The 18,299-nt window shown below is 41.6% G+C and overlaps 1 protein-coding gene across 1 annotated transcript in view; it reads left to right on the top strand.

The window, feature by feature from the left end:
* The window catches only part of IL1RL1 (interleukin 1 receptor like 1), a 43,062-nt gene extending 25,848 nt beyond the window's left edge, over positions 1–17,214 (top strand). The window contains exons 9-11 of the mRNA XM_048857487.2: positions 11,610–11,753; positions 13,417–13,575; positions 16,332–17,214. Of these exons, the coding sequence (XP_048713444.1) occupies positions 11,610–11,753; positions 13,417–13,575; positions 16,332–16,678 (650 nt within the window). The 3' untranslated portion in view covers positions 16,679–17,214. The remainder of the gene's footprint in view (positions 1–11,609; positions 11,754–13,416; positions 13,576–16,331) is intronic.
* The last annotated feature ends 1,085 nt before the right edge of the window (positions 17,215–18,299 follow it).

The raw sequence follows: 18,299 nt of genomic DNA, 5'->3' as shown, positions 1-18,299 counted from the left end.
CTTAGCACTTGATTCAAAATTATCTCCACATCATCATAATTACAATTATACATTGTGAAAATATCCTTTAACTTTTTAATAAATTCTTCCGGACACTGTCGAAATGAGGGAAAAGTAGATGACCAATTCATTAGATCTGTGCTGGTAAAAGGGACATACACCATCTGTGTCCCCCCTCTACCACTTGGCAATTGTCGCATAGGCATTTGGACTGCACTAGCTATTGCAACTTCAGTAACTTTTGCCTTAGGTGTGCCTAGAGAACTATGAGACGGGTCTTTGCAGGGGTCGCATCACTGGGGTGTCGCGGATCAGGACGTGCCACCGCCATGGTAGAGGTGCCAGCCTCCGGATTGTCCCCCAGCTCTGTGTCGGTTGTGGGGGTATCGGTAGCTAGCGGGAGAGTGGGGCCGCTCCTCTCCCCGTTCGGGGGCGTGGGTGCATCGGGGTCAGGCTGCAGTACCCCACCCCATAGCCAGGAACATTCTTCCAATGGTATAGGGTCCCCCGCTTCTTTCAATGGGAGTTGGGGATAAATAGACTTTGACGCTTTTAGCTTCCGGTCAGCATTACTAGATTCTGGATTGTAGGGTGGGGGCCGCATGGCTTTAAGTTTTTCTACCTCAGTACATAAACTAGTAGTTACACTGGCGCTTTTGCGCCGTTCGGCCTCCCTTATCCATACATCAGAATACTTACGTTGCCGCAGTTGCAAATCATACAATAGTTTCCGTAAATGAACAATGTTATTTATAACTCAAATGTTCCCTCCCCCGGCCAGCGATTTCCTGGTTCCGGGTCATCTCGCATCATTCCCACCGAGGGATCTTGACACAGAAATATAAACTTATACAAAGCTTTGTTGCCATCCGATTGTAAGGCCTTGATATCCCTATCATAATGTTTTAACATATAGCCCAGGGGCGTAGAAGGATCAACAGTTCTACTGGCTGCCCCCCCCCCCCATCTTTCCCCAAAGATGGAACCCCCGGCTGTTATCTAGACAATCACAAAGGAAAAATTCAGAACTCACCAAGTTCCCACCGGCCGGTGTTCACCAATAGGTCCAGACCCTAGTGCCTTTAGGGATGCCTTATTTCACCGAAGCGGCGGGTGGAAGCGAGATGGGAAGCCTTCAAGGTTAAAGCAACCCAGGTGCCGGCAAGAAGGATTCAGAGTCCCGACCGTCCACCGGTCCGGAGAAGCGGCAATCCTGGACGAGCCCCCAATTTTGTTAGGGAAAAAGGGTTTCCCTCCCGTCTAGGGTTGGGAGGGTAGCCTTCCCTGGACTTCTGTATTAGCCAAACAAACACAGAGTCAGGACTCTTAGATAAAATGAGGCACTTTAATGCTAGCAAGTACGACAGCTGAAGGGCTCACCAATTCCTACACAGAGGAATATGGCGAAGCCCCGAACAAAGAACAGAGATGAGCTTTTATAGCCTGGTTCAACATGTGTGATATCTCTTCCAGTTCAAACCGGTTAACCCAGTCTGTTTGAAGTTCTGGGGTAGGTATGAACATGGAGGCTTATCTGTATAAGGAATTCTTTCCCGAAAACGGGGAGTACAGGTTACACACAGTTCACATTCCTTCTACCCATAACCTTAGAGAGAAGACAGATAAGCATAGAAAAAAGACAGAAGCCTAGCTTTACATGATTATAGGGTTGTTTTCTGGTTCTTTTCTTTATCACTCACAGTATCCCGTGTTGCTGAGGAGATGTACTTCACTGTCACTGGCGTTTCCAAAGGGCTGATGGCTTCATCCTTAGATATATTGCATTGCGCTAGTCCAAGACATACGGTGATGAAGCCTTGTATAACTGAGGCAAGGCCATCGTTCATCAGGATGGGATGGAATCTCCTAGCCATCCAGAGATGGTAGGAAGTGTTACTCAGAGATGCTGCTGTGTGTGAGCTCAGCGTCAGTGGGGAATTCACTCCTAAGCTATGGACTGAATTGACCTCTTGTGGGTGTGTACCTTCAATCAAAGGAAAGTAAAGCCAGTGTGGCAGCCCCTGCAGTAATGTTGCTAGTCATAGGTATGGTAATAAATGTCTCTTGTTGTGGTTCGTATACAACTGGATGACGGAAACAATGACTAGCTGTGTATCTGACTTTCACTGTAAGAACAAAAAGAAAAGGAGGACTTGTGGCACCTTAGAGACTAACCAATTTATTTGAGCATGAGCTTTCGTGAGCTACAGCTCTAAGGTGCCACAAGTCCTCCTTTTCTTTTTGCAAAGACAGACTAACACGGCTGTTACTCTGAAAACTGTAAGAACAATTTTTGTCTCTCTGAATTCTGGGCAATGTAATCATTAAGTATCTGGTCCTTGCTGTAGACAAATCCTATTTTGTTTTTATCCATAGGTCATCAATAATAGTTTATGAAGGGCTCTTGAATGTGCCCACTTTGCTGCTGCCAGTGTGTGTGATGTCTGTCCCCCTCTGTCTATTGCTGCTAACGCCAAGATCCCTACTTCTGTCATTCTTGACTGCTGGTACCATCTCCAGGAGTGCTTATCCTCTGCTGTAGCTGCCTCCCTCCTTCCTAACATGGCTCAACAATATTTATGGTGAAATGACAGTAGCTGGCATTTAAATCTAATCATTGATACAGTAGGGATTTCTTGTACCAGATGAATTATAACCGTGCAATAAAAGTCATGTAAAATGTCTCCCTTGTTGTTTTTTTCTGAAACAAGCAGACTTGTGCCCTCTGCTACCCCATTGTTAATGGCTCTTCCGCTCAGTCCCCTTCTGCCAGTGACGTGCCTCCAACATTTTCACAAGAAGCCCCCATTATTATTATTTGTATCACAGGAGTGCTGAGAGGTTCCATGGAGGATTAGAGCCTCATTGTACTAGGCGCTGTACAAACACATAGAGACTGTCCCTGCCTCAGAGAACTTACAGTCAAGATGGAAAGAAGTGCTATTTTATAAAAGGAGAACTGAGGTATAGAGGGATTAAATGACTTGCCCAAAGTCACACAGAAAGTCTGTGGCAGAGCTGGAATTGAGCCCAGATCTCCTGGGTCCCAGTCAATTGCCTTAACTACAAGACTATCCTTAAATACAGTGTCCCTCTTAATTTGTATTAGCAGGTGGAAGGGTGACAAAGGGGTGAGGGTTGTGCTCACAAGCAGGAATGGGATTGGGAAATCTATTCTTCCAGCCCCCCCCTCCTCACTCCTCCCCCCAGGTAAAACAGAAGTGCTTTCTCATTGTCACTGCCAAGGAAGGAGGTGACACCTCTTGGCAAACATGCTTAGATTAAGTTCATTTCAGTGGAAATGTTTGCATTTCCTTCCCTCAGAATATACACAATGTATGTAGATTTGAAGTATATGTGAAGATCTGTAGGAGGGTCTGGCGTGTCTGTCCCAAAGATTTTTCCTTTTAGTTTGTTTAATGACTGGGGCATGGTGCAACCCAGTGCCTTCCAAAGGCAATACATCAGCCTTTCAGACACGTCTTATGTCACCAAAGATCCTTGCATACTGCTGATGCTATACATAATAGTATTACAAATATCATAAAATCATGTAAAGAGAGACAAGGTGACCAACTTCTGTTGGTGTGAGAGACAATCTTTTGAACTTACACAGAAATCGGTCCAGTAAAACATATTACCCCACCCACCTTGTCTCTAATATCCTGGGACCAACACAGCTACAACAACATTACATACATAAAACCATGCAGTCAGCTCTATGTGGGATGATTTGGAAGTATCCAGAAGGGGGTGAACTCTTTCAGTGGCAGGGAAATTGCGCATACAGTCCTTCCACTTTAGTACCAGAATTTGAATGAGGAGCTCCTGGGAATCTCAAGAGTCCCTTCAACCACCTCTCTGCCTCTTACCCCTTTCCACCCTCGCCCCGCCTTCACCACCATCTGCCTCTACTTATGTGGTGTGGATCTTCCAGTGTACACTGTATCTTCTACCACTACTACTCCTCTGAGTGACTCTTCCTCCCAAGCTAGCCGTCCCCTTCCATCACTATCTCTAATCTACCCCATACACACTGTTCTTTCTCCATTGTGAATATTGCTCCCTTCCTCCATCCCACTCTCTCCTACTTTCTCCTACTTCCTTTTCCCCACAAACAGAAGACTCCTTTCTCATGCAATCAGCAGGCCCAAACACTCCTAATACAAACACCAAGTCTATCCCATACTCCACATTCACGGTTTGTTCCTGATATCTTCTGATTCCTCCTCTCTCAAGCCCAAGTCATGGAAAAGACATTCCTGATGTCTCCTGACCCCTTTTCACAGGAACAACAGGCTGCTCCACTGCCTCCAGATGCTCCCATCTTCCTCTCCTTTGTCCCAGAGAGGGCGATCACCACATCCTCAGGATTCCCTCTGGCAGTATCTGACTGTCAGAAGCTGGGAGTGGATGACAGGGGTTGGATCACTCAGTGCTTGCCTGTTTTGTTCATTCCCTTTGAAGCATCTGGCATTGGCTACTGTCGGAAGACAGTGTTCTGACCCAGTATGGCCGTTCTTATGTTCTCTCCATTCCCAGACAAGCCATCTCTGATGTCCTCTGAGGTCAATTTACAGACATGTTTTATCTGGTCAAAATGTCTGTTTATGGAGTGTTGGTCTCTGAACACCTACAATGGCAGGTTATTCCTCACATCTCTTAATCCCCTTTTCCTGCTCCTCTTCCCCAGTTAGGCCAATCTCAGTATCTCTTCCTATTCGCTGACTGGGTGCCTGAATACCTCTTAATTCTGCCCTTTCTCTTCACAGACTGGGTGCCTCTGGCATCTCTCTGTCCCTCCCGCCCATTCAGAGACGTTCCACCCTGGACATTTCTGGCTCTACCTTCATAGACAGTCCTCAGTGATATCTTCCATTTCTCCCTTCATCTTGATCTGGTGTCTTCTCATCCCCATTCACAGACAGGCCCATAATGTGGGGAAAAAAATCTTTTCCCCTGTGCACTCTCTGCTGTAGAAAATATTTACTTCTCTAGACACAAAAATCATGCTGAGTGGAGGTGGGCCTACTTCCAGAACACCAGATTCATTTTTTCTCAAATTCTTGGGAAAGTTCAGGACTGAATCTGACACTCAGGTTTATCTCTGGAAGATAGATTTGGATGTGAATTGCAGACATGGATCCAAACTTTGCTACTTGGAAAAGCCACTATAAAATATCTTCTGGCTGGTTTCTAACATGCTGTCCCTCTCCAGTCCCCTGTTCTGTCTTCTTATCGCCTCCTGTCTCCAAGTGTTGTTTTGTAAAGAGCCAGCAATGCCATGTTCCCACAGCTTTTAGCTGTTACTTAAAAAAGCCCAACAACAACAAAAAGCTAATAATGTGCTGTTTTTAGCAGGATGAAGTAAAGTAATAATTCAGTAACCAGAAACACCTGAATTGCCTTGTACAAGGTCTTCACAAGTACCCTGCCCAGAAATTGCACGGAACTCAGTTTATCTCTCCCAGAAAGACAAGGGGCTGTATCAGCCCTGTTGAGAATTGAACCCATAGTTCCAGGAAGCCCAATGTGGAGATTTCTGTCTGATGCATATAAACTTCATAAACACAGGAAGTTTATGACCTTTTTAACAGTCCTTGTGTATCCAGCACAAATATAGATGTCAACAGCTCCTTATAAGGCTCCTGTATTTGCTGAACTGGGATGATAGGGCCCATTTTTTTTATTAGCTGTCTTTTAGACATTTAGATCTCAGGGCAGAACAGTCTTTATATATGTATATAATATTGTTTATATTACATCTTTATGTATTGTTGACTAATGAGAAGGATTGTTGCCATTGGAAGCCTGATTGCTTCATGTCCCTTGTACCCAGGAGGAATCCTAAAAACAAAATCAAGAGTGTAGAATCCATGTCAGATTTCTCTAAATCCCAGCCCTATTGGGACAAGGGATGGCGTATTTTCAGCCTCTTTATTTTTCTGGCTTTTGAATGTTTTTTTCTCATGGTCTCATGCTTTTAGGTTGCCTCCCTGCTCTAACTGGCCTTTTAGTGCATTGTCTCTCTCTGGCTCACGTTCTTCTGAAGAAACCATGACACTGTAAATCAGAATAAAACAAGCTCTTCCATTTCAAATGTTTCCTTTTAGCTAATTAATTCAGAGCCAAATCCAGATCCAGCGGCCTACCAAATCTGCCCCAGGCTGTGGAGCTGCTCCAGGAAGGCTATGTCAGCCTAATCGCTGTATCAATCTGTGTCAGATATTTATTCTCATGATCCCTCCAAATCCCTGGGAAGCAGTTAGGATGGAAAAGCCTACCTATATTTTTCTCCTACCTACCACCCCCATGCACTGCCATAGAGCCAGGACTCCATGACATGCAGATGAGGTACATCCAGTTCTGCTCCATGAAGCAGGGGGCTAGATTTGCTCCACAAAAACACACTATAAATGTAACTGTGCCTTGGGAAATGACAGGGTTTCTTCCATCATTTTTTAAAATGTACATTAGTCTGGGTGGGGTGAAAGCGAATCCCTAAGCCTCAGTCCTCCAAAGGGTGCCAGGTGGATGGATCCCTGTGCCCACATGGAGCCCCATTGATTGCTGTGGTGCTCTGCCTGTGCAAAGCTTTTTGAAGAATCAGGTACTTAGGACTGGCGAGATACAACATAGTCAATTTGCTGCACGAAGATGATGTTAGATTTAAGTACAAACAAAACTTGACAGTGATGTAAATTAGCCAGTGAATGTTTGTCATAATGAAAAATGGTGGATCATAAATCACATTGGAAACTATTTTAAAATATTTGGAACTAGAAAATGGTTTAACAATTTCTGTCTGTGTTATTATTATTATTTTGGTAGAAATATATCTGTGCTGGAAACTTGTATACCAAGGGCCAAATCTTCAATCTTTACTGAGCTAGCTCTCCTTTTTCAGTGCAATCAGAATGCTGCCTAACTCAGATTGGAAAGACTTTGATCCTAAGTTACAGCCCAATGTCCTTGGAAAAGGCTAAGATGTTTTACTTAAATTTGCCTTGGCTATAGCTTAAAATGTAACACAAGGACATAGGCTCATGAAAGAGAAAGCAAGAAAATAGTGTTTGTTTATAGAATTTAAACAAATAATTGTTTTTGTTTTTTTTTAATTTGTAAGTGAACTTGATTTTCATGAAAGAGGGTTAGCATTCTAAGGTTTAAAATGACAAAAAAACAAAAAAAACAAAACAGTGGATGCCTTTAAAATCTTGACGTTTACCACTCACAGTGATTAAATGTATTGTGGTATTTGCAATACTCCCTCTCTAAGTAATGGTACTATTACATATACTATGGTAATGCACAGATAAATACAGTAATGTTCTATGACAATTAAGAAAAGCAAATTATTTGATACTTAAATGTGAAAACTCCTAAAAAGCCCTGGGATATGAATGTGGAGGAAAAAGATCTAAGAGTCAATAGTTCAATAGTTAGATGTGTTATAAGTGAGTCTGGTAGTGCTGCCTGTTATTAACGGAGCTCAATGCTTCCCATTTCACTGGCTTATAACTGTCACTCGTTAACCATTTAGGCTGAAATTTCATGCCAGGTTTCTCCCCCTGGCTGATTTGCGGGGTGAGGGGAAATTTCAGCCCAAATGGTTTTCCCATTTCTGAAAATGAGGTTAGGAGAAAATACATGGTTTTGACCATGCTGAAAATTTTGGTGACCTTTTCTTTGAGAAGTTCTAATGCCCCATGCTTTGGAGCAAGAAACTGAAATTTGGCATATGGTGGCCTTTGTGTCAGGGATGATGTGCCTTTTGCTGTTCCTGTGACAATCTTCCCAAATTTGACCAAGTTATAAGCCTTAGAAAAAATTGCAGTTTGCATATGCTCAGTAGAGACTTGCAAGAGCTTTGCAGCTAAATTCCTCACAGATTCAGTCCACACTGGGCATACTTGAGCATTGGACTGAGCAGAACTTTCCCTTCAATTGAAGCTGTAGCCTTCTGCGGCTTGGCCAGGGCTGGGTCCAGGCACCTGAACTTAGGGGCTGCTCTAGCTATAGGCAAACTGGGCAGCTGCCTAGGGTGGCAGATTTAGTTTGGCCACCCCCCTGTCATGCCAGAGGCATGGCTGGGCCAAATTTGAGTGGCTTGCAACCCCATGCTTCAGGGCAGAGTGCCACTCAGTGAAATTTGTCCCAGTTGCCCTTCTATCATGACAGAAAGGCAGCTGGCCCAACTCTGCAGCCCTATGCTCACAAGGAGGGCAGCAGCGCACTGAAATTTTGCCAGGGCTGCAGATTGTCTTGAGCAGCCTCTTACTGAACTGAGAGCAGGAAAATTGTTAAAGTAACGTTATTAAGGTTGCAAAGTCGAGCACTCAAAAGTTAGGAAATGCCAGAATTAAGGTTGCCTGCACAGCCTTAATCCAGCCCCTTGTTCAGGTGTATTATTATGTAGTCTTTAATTACATGATCACATACTGTTTTTTCTATAGGAACTCTGCCTCTTTCAGTGCACAGGTTGGACCTACTCTAGCTAGTGAAGAAGACTGTTGTTTGTGAGACCCCTGCCTCAATTGTTGCAGATGTTGGAAGGTGTGCAGTGAATGAGGCAGGGGACTGCAGGAGGAAAAAGGAGTGTGTCTTAGTTAATTCTGCCACAAAGTTCCTATGTGACATTAGGCAAGTCACGTAAACTGAACTTTTCACAGCTGGTCATTAAGTGTGTGTTCCTTGTTTTCTGGGTACTTGACTTCAGACCTTGAGGTCTGATTTGCAGAAGTGCTGAGCACTCTCAGCGGCAACTGAAATCAATGGGAGCTGTGCTTTGAACATATAAAAGTGCTTTATAATGCTAAATACTCTGAAAAATCAGATCCTGGGTGTCTTAAATTGGGCATCCAAAATTAGTAGATACTTCTGATCTTAATGTCTCTGAGCCTCAGTTCCACATCTGTAAAATGGGTATAATACTCCCTCATCTCAGAGAAGTGTTGTAAAAATTAATGAATTAATGTTTTGTAAAGCATTCAGATACAGTAATGATGATCACCAGAGAAAAGTTCAGGAGTAAACTAATAATTTCCTCAGAGCAGGTTTGACTAGTGCGCAGCAAATAAGGCCCAGGGCCACACACTGAACAGTGAGGAGAACACACAATATTAAAATAGTTGCTCATTAATTGAGCATCATCCACCCTGTGCATAGAATGAGGCTGTGATCATGTGGAAAAAATAGGATGTGAGCATGTGAGTAAAGAATGTCTTATAGTGCCTAGGCACAAAAGGGCTGAATTAAGATTGCACAGGCAATCTTAATTCTGGTATTTCCTAACCTTAATAATGTTTTGTAAAACATTTATGAGTAGGTAATATATATCTATATTTCAGTTCCACACAGGAAAAGGTGATTTTAGTTATAAAGATACATTTTGTGTAAGTAGGGGTAAATAACCCATGATTGAAATCAATGAACAAAGATTCATATAGCTGAATTCTGACAAGAATTGTTATTTTGGGGAGGGGGGGAGTTTAAAAAAAAAAAGGACTTGTGCATCTAAATATTTTAGGTGCTTTTGAAAATCTTCCCATACACCAAAAGTATTATAAATAAATTCAAAATCAGTCAATTTGGAATGCCAACAAGGTGGGTAGCTTATCTTCAGTATCCAATTTGTCTTTTACTTCACTGATCCACTGCAAGAAGAGAAGCTTTAATGTCACCAAAATAAAAAAAAGAAATATTTTTTCCCATCTTTATTCCAGTGTTTTGGATGGAAACATAACCAAGGCCTGGAAGCCCAAAGTAAGCAATTCTGCTAGTTAAAGCATGAATTTCTTTCTACAGGCCTGTGTGACATTTGATACATCAAGAAATACAATAACCTCTTTATCTAAAACGAAAATATCACCTCTTTTCTTTTTATCATAGCAAATAACATTTAATGGCTAGCCGATAGTAAAACTGACATCATTCATGCATGTGATGGATTTACTGAACGTATTAAAACATTTGCTTGAGAGGGTTGAAGTCATCCGTAGAATTTTGAAAATTATTCATAGAATTGTACTAGCTTTATGATCCTTGGGGAAATCCCCAAACAGACATCTTACTAATCTTATAAAACTCATATCTACTCACCAGCTTTCATACAGAGGTACATATTGTCTTTAATTAATCCTCCCATGAGTGACTTGTACCGTCCTTCTCTAGTTTCCAGAGTTGTTAATATTTCTTAGATTTCATTTGCGTGTTTTTAGCTAACTCGTACTCTGTCTTTGAGTCAGACATTTTAACAGCTAAGGGGTCATTGGAGTGAATGGGTGTAACGTCACTGAAATCCATGAGGCTGAAGTTTGTGGAGCTACACTCATTTACACCAGCTGAGGATATGGTCCAAGGAGTCCAATTTACATTTCTAAAGAATCAGGCTTCTTAGCCAGGTATTGCAATAAAATGTAATTGTAGAAGTGGCTGTAGCATCGAAAAGTTAGTGGTAGATATGTTTTCAGCTATTTCAACAGCTTCACATACAGTGGCTAATACACGTGAACAAAATAGACACTGATGTGAGAGAAATTTTCCTTCTGCCTCATTTTGTGTCACAGGAGTAACTGCTAATGTATAGATCAGTGGTTCTCAAACTGTGGGTGGGGACCCCACACTGGATCGTGACCGCATTTTAGGGTTGCCAACTTTGGTTGGATGAATTCTTGAAGGTTTCATCACATGATATTATCTTTAATTAAAGATTAATCTTTAATTCCTGGAGACTCCAGGACAATCCTGGAGGGTTAGCAACCCTACTCCTTTTTAATGGGGTCTCTAGCCCTGGCATTGGACTTGCTGGGGCCTGGGGCTGAAGCCAAACTCCAAGGGCTTCAGTCCTGGGTGGTGGGGCTCAGGTTACAGGCCCCCTGCCTGGGGCTGAAGCCTTTGGGCTTTGGCTTTGGTCTCCTCCTCACCCAGGACAGTGAGGCTCAGGCAGGCTCAGGCTTCGGTCCTCCTCCTGGGTTGTGTAGTAATTTTTGTTGTCAGAAGGGGGTCATGATGCAATGAAGTTTGAGAACCCCTGGCTAGATGTAGCTCAGCATTGTTATTCTGCTTGTACTGAGGGGAGATATAGCAAAAAATACATTAATCTAAGGCAGGATCTCTCTTAGCACAGCTGCTGTCTCCTCATCCCACACTCCCCACCCCATGTCCCCTGATGTCACCTGATGGGGGTGGGGCTGATGGTGAGGTCCTCTCCGCACAGCAGCTACAATCACCCCACCCCCTGACCTCACCTCTGATGGGAAAGGGCAAATGTTGTGGGCCTTCTTAGTATGGTAGCTGCTTTATACCTTGGAGATAAAGACTTATAAACCTCACCCAGCCTGAAATGATGTATGGAAGGCAGGCCAGTGCAGGGAGCCCCCTCAATGCAGTGACAGTAACACCCCCACCACACATTCCCTGACATAACCTCCATGAATGGAGCTGAAGGTGGGGTCTTGTGGACCCATCAACTACCGCTCACTGGCGGAGGTTCTTTTAATCCCTTTACTCCTTAAGATCCTATCTGGGGTGTGTGTGAGAGGCAGAAGACGGGGCCCAGCTATTAGTATCTTTAATGTTAATACTATCTTTTTTCTTTTTCTTGGCAGGAGATAATCACAGCACCTACACAACGATAGGGATTCTTGTTTTGTTAGTTATAATAGCCCTCTTGCTCATACTTTACCAGTTTTTCCAAACTGATATTGTCCTACTGTGTCGGGGGATATTTAAACCCTACAAAACCCAGGATGGTGAGTAAGAATTATGTAAAAGATGGGGGGCGGGGGGAAGCGGAAGAGGTAAATTGTTCTGAAATGGCTTAATTACATAACTGTTTATTGCATCCATGCACTGATTCTCCACTCTGTTACCCTTTGTGAAGTCATTTATACCCAGGCAACATAAGGGTAAAGTGGTAACATTCTGATCTCGCAGTGTTGCATGCTTACTTTGCACAAGTGTGAATGGCCACCTAATTGGCAAGGCAGTGGAGAACCAGGCCCTTTATAAAATATGAAGGCTGTTTTCTAAGTTTAGTATGGGTGTGTGTGTGTATTTTGATGTACAGATACTAACCTCGAGGTCAGTTTCATCTAGATAGGATCCCTAACCATCTGCAGGCCCTTTGTAAAGTCCTTTCTTCTCATGGGCTTTGTGTAAGTGCTATTAGTGTATTATGCAAAAAATCACTTCAACCCAAAGAAAATTCTTGTTTGATACTCTAGAGGGACAGTGCAAATTTGCAAATATGATATAAAAGGCTATCAATATTAATTGTTGTAAGAGTGCCCAGAGCATACAATGGGCACCTGTTAATAGAAGAACAGCTTTTATAAATCAAAGCAAAAATATATACATAAATAATAGACAGGTAACCGTTTTTTAAAAGGTTCTTTTGAGAAGGCACTTTTTATTTAACAGGTAATGTAAGTGAAGAACTTCAGGATATAGGCATTGCTGCTCTATGGCAAAACATAATGAAAATTAGTGTAAAACCAACCTGTTAATATGCACTGAGTTAATTCTGGCAAATCTTCATTTATTGCATGCTCCTTCTTTTCTACCGAACTTTATTTTACTTAAGGGAATTCACTTTTCTTTTGCATGGCACCTTCCTTTATATCCCAAAGCACCATACAGAGTTCATTAGTACATTTACAGTTAAATGCAGGTGGGAGACTTAAAAATGGAAAAAGAAAATGGAGGAAATGGAGTCCCTGTTTAGGAGGAAGTCAAAGGAGGAAAGACCAGTCCAGGAAAGGAAGTAGATGTCAGATTGAGGAGATGGCAACAAACCAAACATGGTTAAGATTAGAGGGGAGAAGGAGAGAAGGGAGAGATGTTTGAAGGAGATGAAGGGCATAATAGAAACAATGAGAATTTGAACTAGGCCTTGGCTGTGATTGCAACACCATATCTTAAGTGAACAGGACCTTCACACAGATACATGGAGGTATCATGGGAGTGAGGGGTAATTTCCACAAGCAGAAAGACTTCAAATGTACTGTCTGCTCCCAGCATGTCAAAGGACGTTACTGGCTTATGATGCCATCGAAGGAACAAATGCTGAAAATTATATTGGCTTCATGCTGACATGTGTTGGTTTGTTTAATTCTTACTATATGACCAGTCTGGATCATTGAACTTAGGGAGACAGTCCTTAGTGCTGTAAATTTCCACATGTGCTTCAGTGTTTGCAGGACCGGATCCCAAATCATGACAATGCATAATGGTAAAACGCCAACGATATTCTTTAGTTTACAAATACCCATATGTTGATTTACAAGCTTCTGCTTAACAGAAAGGTCTAATTAAATCTATATCGAAAGATTAATTTTTCTTTTCTAACTCTTGAAATAATCACGTTTCATCCACACTAACAGCAATGTGCTTTCCCCTTGTTTCAACTTGCAGATGGGAAGATATACGATGCATATGTTATCTATCCCAAAAATCGCACTAATGAAGCTAATTTTGTGGAATATTTTGTTCACCAGATTTTGCCAGATGTTCTAGAAAATAAACACGGATATAAACTGTGTATTTTTGGGCGAGACATGTTGCCGGGGGAAGGTAAGGATCAAAAGCTATTTTGCGGTGAATGACTTGTGGTTTGGGGGCGGATTGTGATCCTAGCTATTAGCCCACACTGGGGCGTAAGGAGTCTCTTTATGCTCTTGTGCAGGTTACTCACTTTGTGGGCAGCAGTGTGTGAGAGTAGCCTCTGTGGAGCTGCTACTCTCCCTCTGAACAGGTGGGTGACAAGCACATGGGCAGAGCCAGAGGATGTAGCTTTTGCTGGCTGGTGTGCCAGGGACTGTAATCTGCAGATTAGAGGCACAAATTATTTACCACCTTTCTGAAGAAACGGGGAACCATGAACTAGATTTTGACTCTATTTTAGTTGTGTCTACACTGGAGCTAGAGGTATAATTTCCAGTTTGGGCAGACATACTCACACTAGTTCTGATTGAGCTAGTGTGCTAAAAATAGCAGTGTAGCCATTGCTGCATAGGCGGCAGGATGAGCTGCCTAGAGTGTAAATCTGGGGTCTTGGATGGGATTATACTTGAGTTGGCTAACCTGTCCTGGTGCTTATGCCACAGCAGCTACACTTCTATTTTTAGCACTCTAGATCAATCACAGCTTGTGCAGGTGTGTCAGCCAAACCAGAAATTATACCACCAGTTCTAGTGTAGACGTACCCAAAGGCACAATCTGGTTCACAGTCTGCTTGTGGGACAGTGTATCTATGCACTGCCTCACAAGCAGACTCAGGACTTGTGGCAAAGTCACAGCTAAGCCCAATGTGAGCAGCTTTACAAGAAACTGAAAAGGGAAAAAGTACAGACTAACAGTTTAGGATTCAATCCTGCTGCTCTTTCTCATAATTGTATGCACACTGATGTTCCCTGAGGGATAACTTGCATGAGTAGGGTAGCAGGATCTGGCTATAAATCACTAATCATATACTCATTGGCCATGTAATAAAGGACTGATGTAATCACTAGTCTTCGGAAAACTGAGTTAAGACTCCAGTTGATTTCCGTCCCTTCATCATTGGCACTCTCTATCATTGAAATACAGCTGCATAGGAAAAGTCAAATGCCATGACAAGATTTAAAACAAGGACTGGATAATTGTTGGCTGATAATCTTAGACAGATATGGTTGATAAAATAAGGGCAATAAAATCTCACTCTATAAGGCGTTTTCTGTAGGGATGGAGTAGAAATTATTTATCCAAGTCAGTATACTGTTGCATAATTGGTCAAATGCATAGGGAGTGCCACAGGGTGTCTGGCCCCTTTTAAAAGGCTGTATGGAAAGATGAACTTCTAGAAGGGGCCAGAAAAAGAACAGTAGGAAGCTGTTTGAAAACCCTTCAGGAAAGAAGGTAGGCCCAGAGAGGGCAGAGATTCAAATAGGAAAAAGCAAAACAAAAAAAGAGCACACCTCTCCTGTGATTGGAGAACATTATTTTCAGTTGACTGTTGGGAAGGAAACTGAGGACTGCATCCCAGAAAAGGTAATTGAGTGGCTGAAGAACCAGGTGTGGAGAAGTAGGAGAGGACAAAGGTCTGCTTTAAAGATGATGGATTGAGTTATCTCTAATGTTAATAAATAAATCAGCAGTGGGGTTATTTAACAGAAAAATGGTTTCCATGCAGTAATTGAAGAGAACTTGAAGAGAAGCATAGTCATGACTGGACCAGTAGGTCCATATTTGGCCAGCTGAGGGCACATGTGGATGACACCAGCCGATGATAGGAGGATATTGTCTTCCTGTGAAATGTCAAATATTGATCTCTGATAATAGCAGGATCCTGGACTTTGTGAATCGATGATCAAATCGAGTTTGACAAATCCTATGTCCCAAAATGAAATTTCAGCTCTCAGATCTACAGTAGTATGACACCTAGTTTAGCTGTGATTTTGTTAACAAAAAATACAGCTATTGCATGTGTGCCTTAGGATTTGCATATGTTTGTAGACTAGACAGCATGCTTCTTGCACTAATATGGATTTGTCTGTGTTCATTTTGTCAACCCAATTCTGATAATATTCACAAAAGGCCACACCATATCCTTGAACTCTGTACACAACGTCTACTGAAATTGCACACACAGAAAACTGCACACACAGATTAGGAGCAAAGTATGGCTCTATGTGTGTGTACAGGATCATTTACTATTTTTTTTCTTTCTTCATAAAACTGGATCATATTGTTCCATCTATTTTTAAACAGAATTTCCCATAGATAGTAGAGAGTTCTGCATAGAAATGACTGGTATGATAAGGATCACATATCCAATGCTGCAACATCCTTGTATCATTCCCAGAATCCCAGGAGTAAGTTGCAAAGGAGTGAGAGCCTATTGATCTGACTGTACCATATGTCTGCATTCCCAAAAAGAAATACATGAGAGGCTGGCTATATGCAGTTCAGAGCTGCATATAGCCAGCCAGTTCTCCATGGGAATCAGTTTGAGAACCTCTGATATAATTCTCAGTTCTCCATTGAATTTGACCTTAGGTTTTCAAAACTATGTAAAGCACCAAAATTAGAAATGCACTGTAAATAGTGGGCACCAATAGTAAAGAATCCTCAGTGTATGAAGGTTTCAGATAAGGAGAGCATTCGAAATAAAACCCTTGATTACTGTGTGCTTTTCAGCTTCTATTCATAATGAGAGACTAATTCAGGTTAATGTGAGACAAAGGTTATTTTCAATGAAAATATATCTTGAGCGGAGAGGTCTGGACACAGCGGAGTCCGTAAAAGAAATCTCACATCTTGTGATTTATTTATTTTTTGCACATTATTAGATGAAGCTAATGCATTTGAAATGAGAATACAGAAGAGCAGGAGACTGATCATCATTCTAACGCCTCAGCTAATTCAGTATGAGGAATTTGGTTGTGAACACCAGATTGCCTTATACAGTGCCCTCATTCAGAACAACATAAAGGTGATCCTCCTTGAAATGGAGACAATTGGGAACTATGAGGGCTTGCAAGAATCCCTCAGGCACATCATCAAGCAGCAAGGTACCATAAAATGGAAAGAGAAGCACCAAGAATGCTCACATGCATCCAACTCTAAATTCTGGAAACTTGTGAGGTACCATATGCCACTGAGACACAAGCCTTCGCAACTCAACCATGCTGTGTAAATAGGTAGTTTTCTTAAATACTGTTACTTTGTCTGTTTGAATTGTCTGCTCCTGTTTGCTTTCTGTAAATTTGAGGGGTATCTAGTGAGTAATATATAGATCCTTCTTACTCTACATAAAAGTTAAAAGAATGGTAACAAACTAAAATCCTCTTCCTTACTCCATCATTTTGTGAAGTAATCATGTTGTCTAACTGATGGTCCCTCTAGTTTTTGTTCCCTAAACTCTCCTCCTCATCTTCTCATCTCACTACATCATATCTACAACTGGTTCTGATTCTGGGTTCTACTATTTTTGTGGCATTCCATTGACTTGTATCTGATAGCAGGATTAGAAGCTTAGTTTGTAAACTCTTCAGCTCAGGGACTGGGACTCTTCTGGTTTTGGGAGGCTCCTACAACACAATGAGATGCCATTATAAATAAAATTATAACAACATGCTAATAATAATTAAGAAATGATTTAGATGCTGCTGCTTATGTATATTTGAATGCTTGGTATAAAAATTTGAAATGTGAATAAAAATACATTCTTTATATAGATAGTGAATTTATTATAGCTGTAGTGTCAAAAAAGAAATGAAAATATCACTCCAGTGTACTTTCATTGCACTGTAAACATTTTTTAAATTAAAATTTTAAAGCTAAATTTACAGAAAGATGATTTTAATGAAAATTGCTACATTTTCAAAATAATCAACAAAATTGATTGTGAAGCTTTAAATACTGTGGCTGTGCTTGATATTGGATTCTGAAGTAAAATGGGATATTTTGTGTGCTTGATTGTTTCAGGTATCTTTTTCTCTTAGGTTTATGAGAGTTTGTAAGAATAATTCCAGATTCTGGTCCAGCAAGATCTTGTAAAACGCAGAGAAGAATCTGTGGGTTTCCTTATTTGAAAAGAAAGCAATGACTTCTATCAGCTCTTGCAAGAAGATAGGAGCCTCTTACGTGTGTCTTTGCATGTGAACATGGGAAAGAGCTAGCTATGCAGAAAATAAGAGAGAAATTCTTACAAGTGATTGAAAAAGCATGTGGTTATAAGGTTCCTCACAGAAGAGTCTGAAAGTCCAGGGGTTTTTTTCTGCATTGATAAGAAGGGTTTTCTTGTGTGAATGGGTTTTCTTGAATGGTCAGAATGTTGGAAAGACAGCACACTTGTTTTTATATATAAATAGTAGTTTACTTGCTTTTTTAAGTAGAGCTCATTGAAAATTCACCATTGGTTTCCAGGTGTTTTTTTTGTTTGTTTGCTTGTTTTTGACAAAAAGTCTAAATTTTCAGCTATTTTGGTGAAATTTTTTGGTGGAAATTTTTTCCATGACCAGCTATCATAGAATATCATAGAATATAAGGGTTGGAAGGGACCCCAGAAGGTCATCTAGTCCAACCCCTGCTCGAAGCAGGACCAATTCCCAGTTAAATCATCCCAGCCAGGGCTTTGTCAAGCCTGACCTTAAAAACCTCTAAGGAAGGAGATTCTACCACCTCCCTAGGTAACGCATTCCAGTGTTTCACCACCCTCTTAGTGAAAAAGTTTTTCCTAATATCCAATCTAAACCTCCCCCACTGCAGCTTGAGACCATTACTCCTCGTTCTGTCATCTGCTACCATTGAGAACA

This window comes from Caretta caretta, chromosome 1, assembly GCF_965140235.1.
Source record: "Caretta caretta isolate rCarCar2 chromosome 1, rCarCar1.hap1, whole genome shotgun sequence".
Lineage (NCBI taxonomy): Eukaryota > Metazoa > Chordata > Testudines > Cheloniidae > Caretta > Caretta caretta.
The sequence above is the reverse complement of the archived record's forward strand: the minus strand, read 5'-3'. Positions and strand labels throughout refer to the sequence as shown.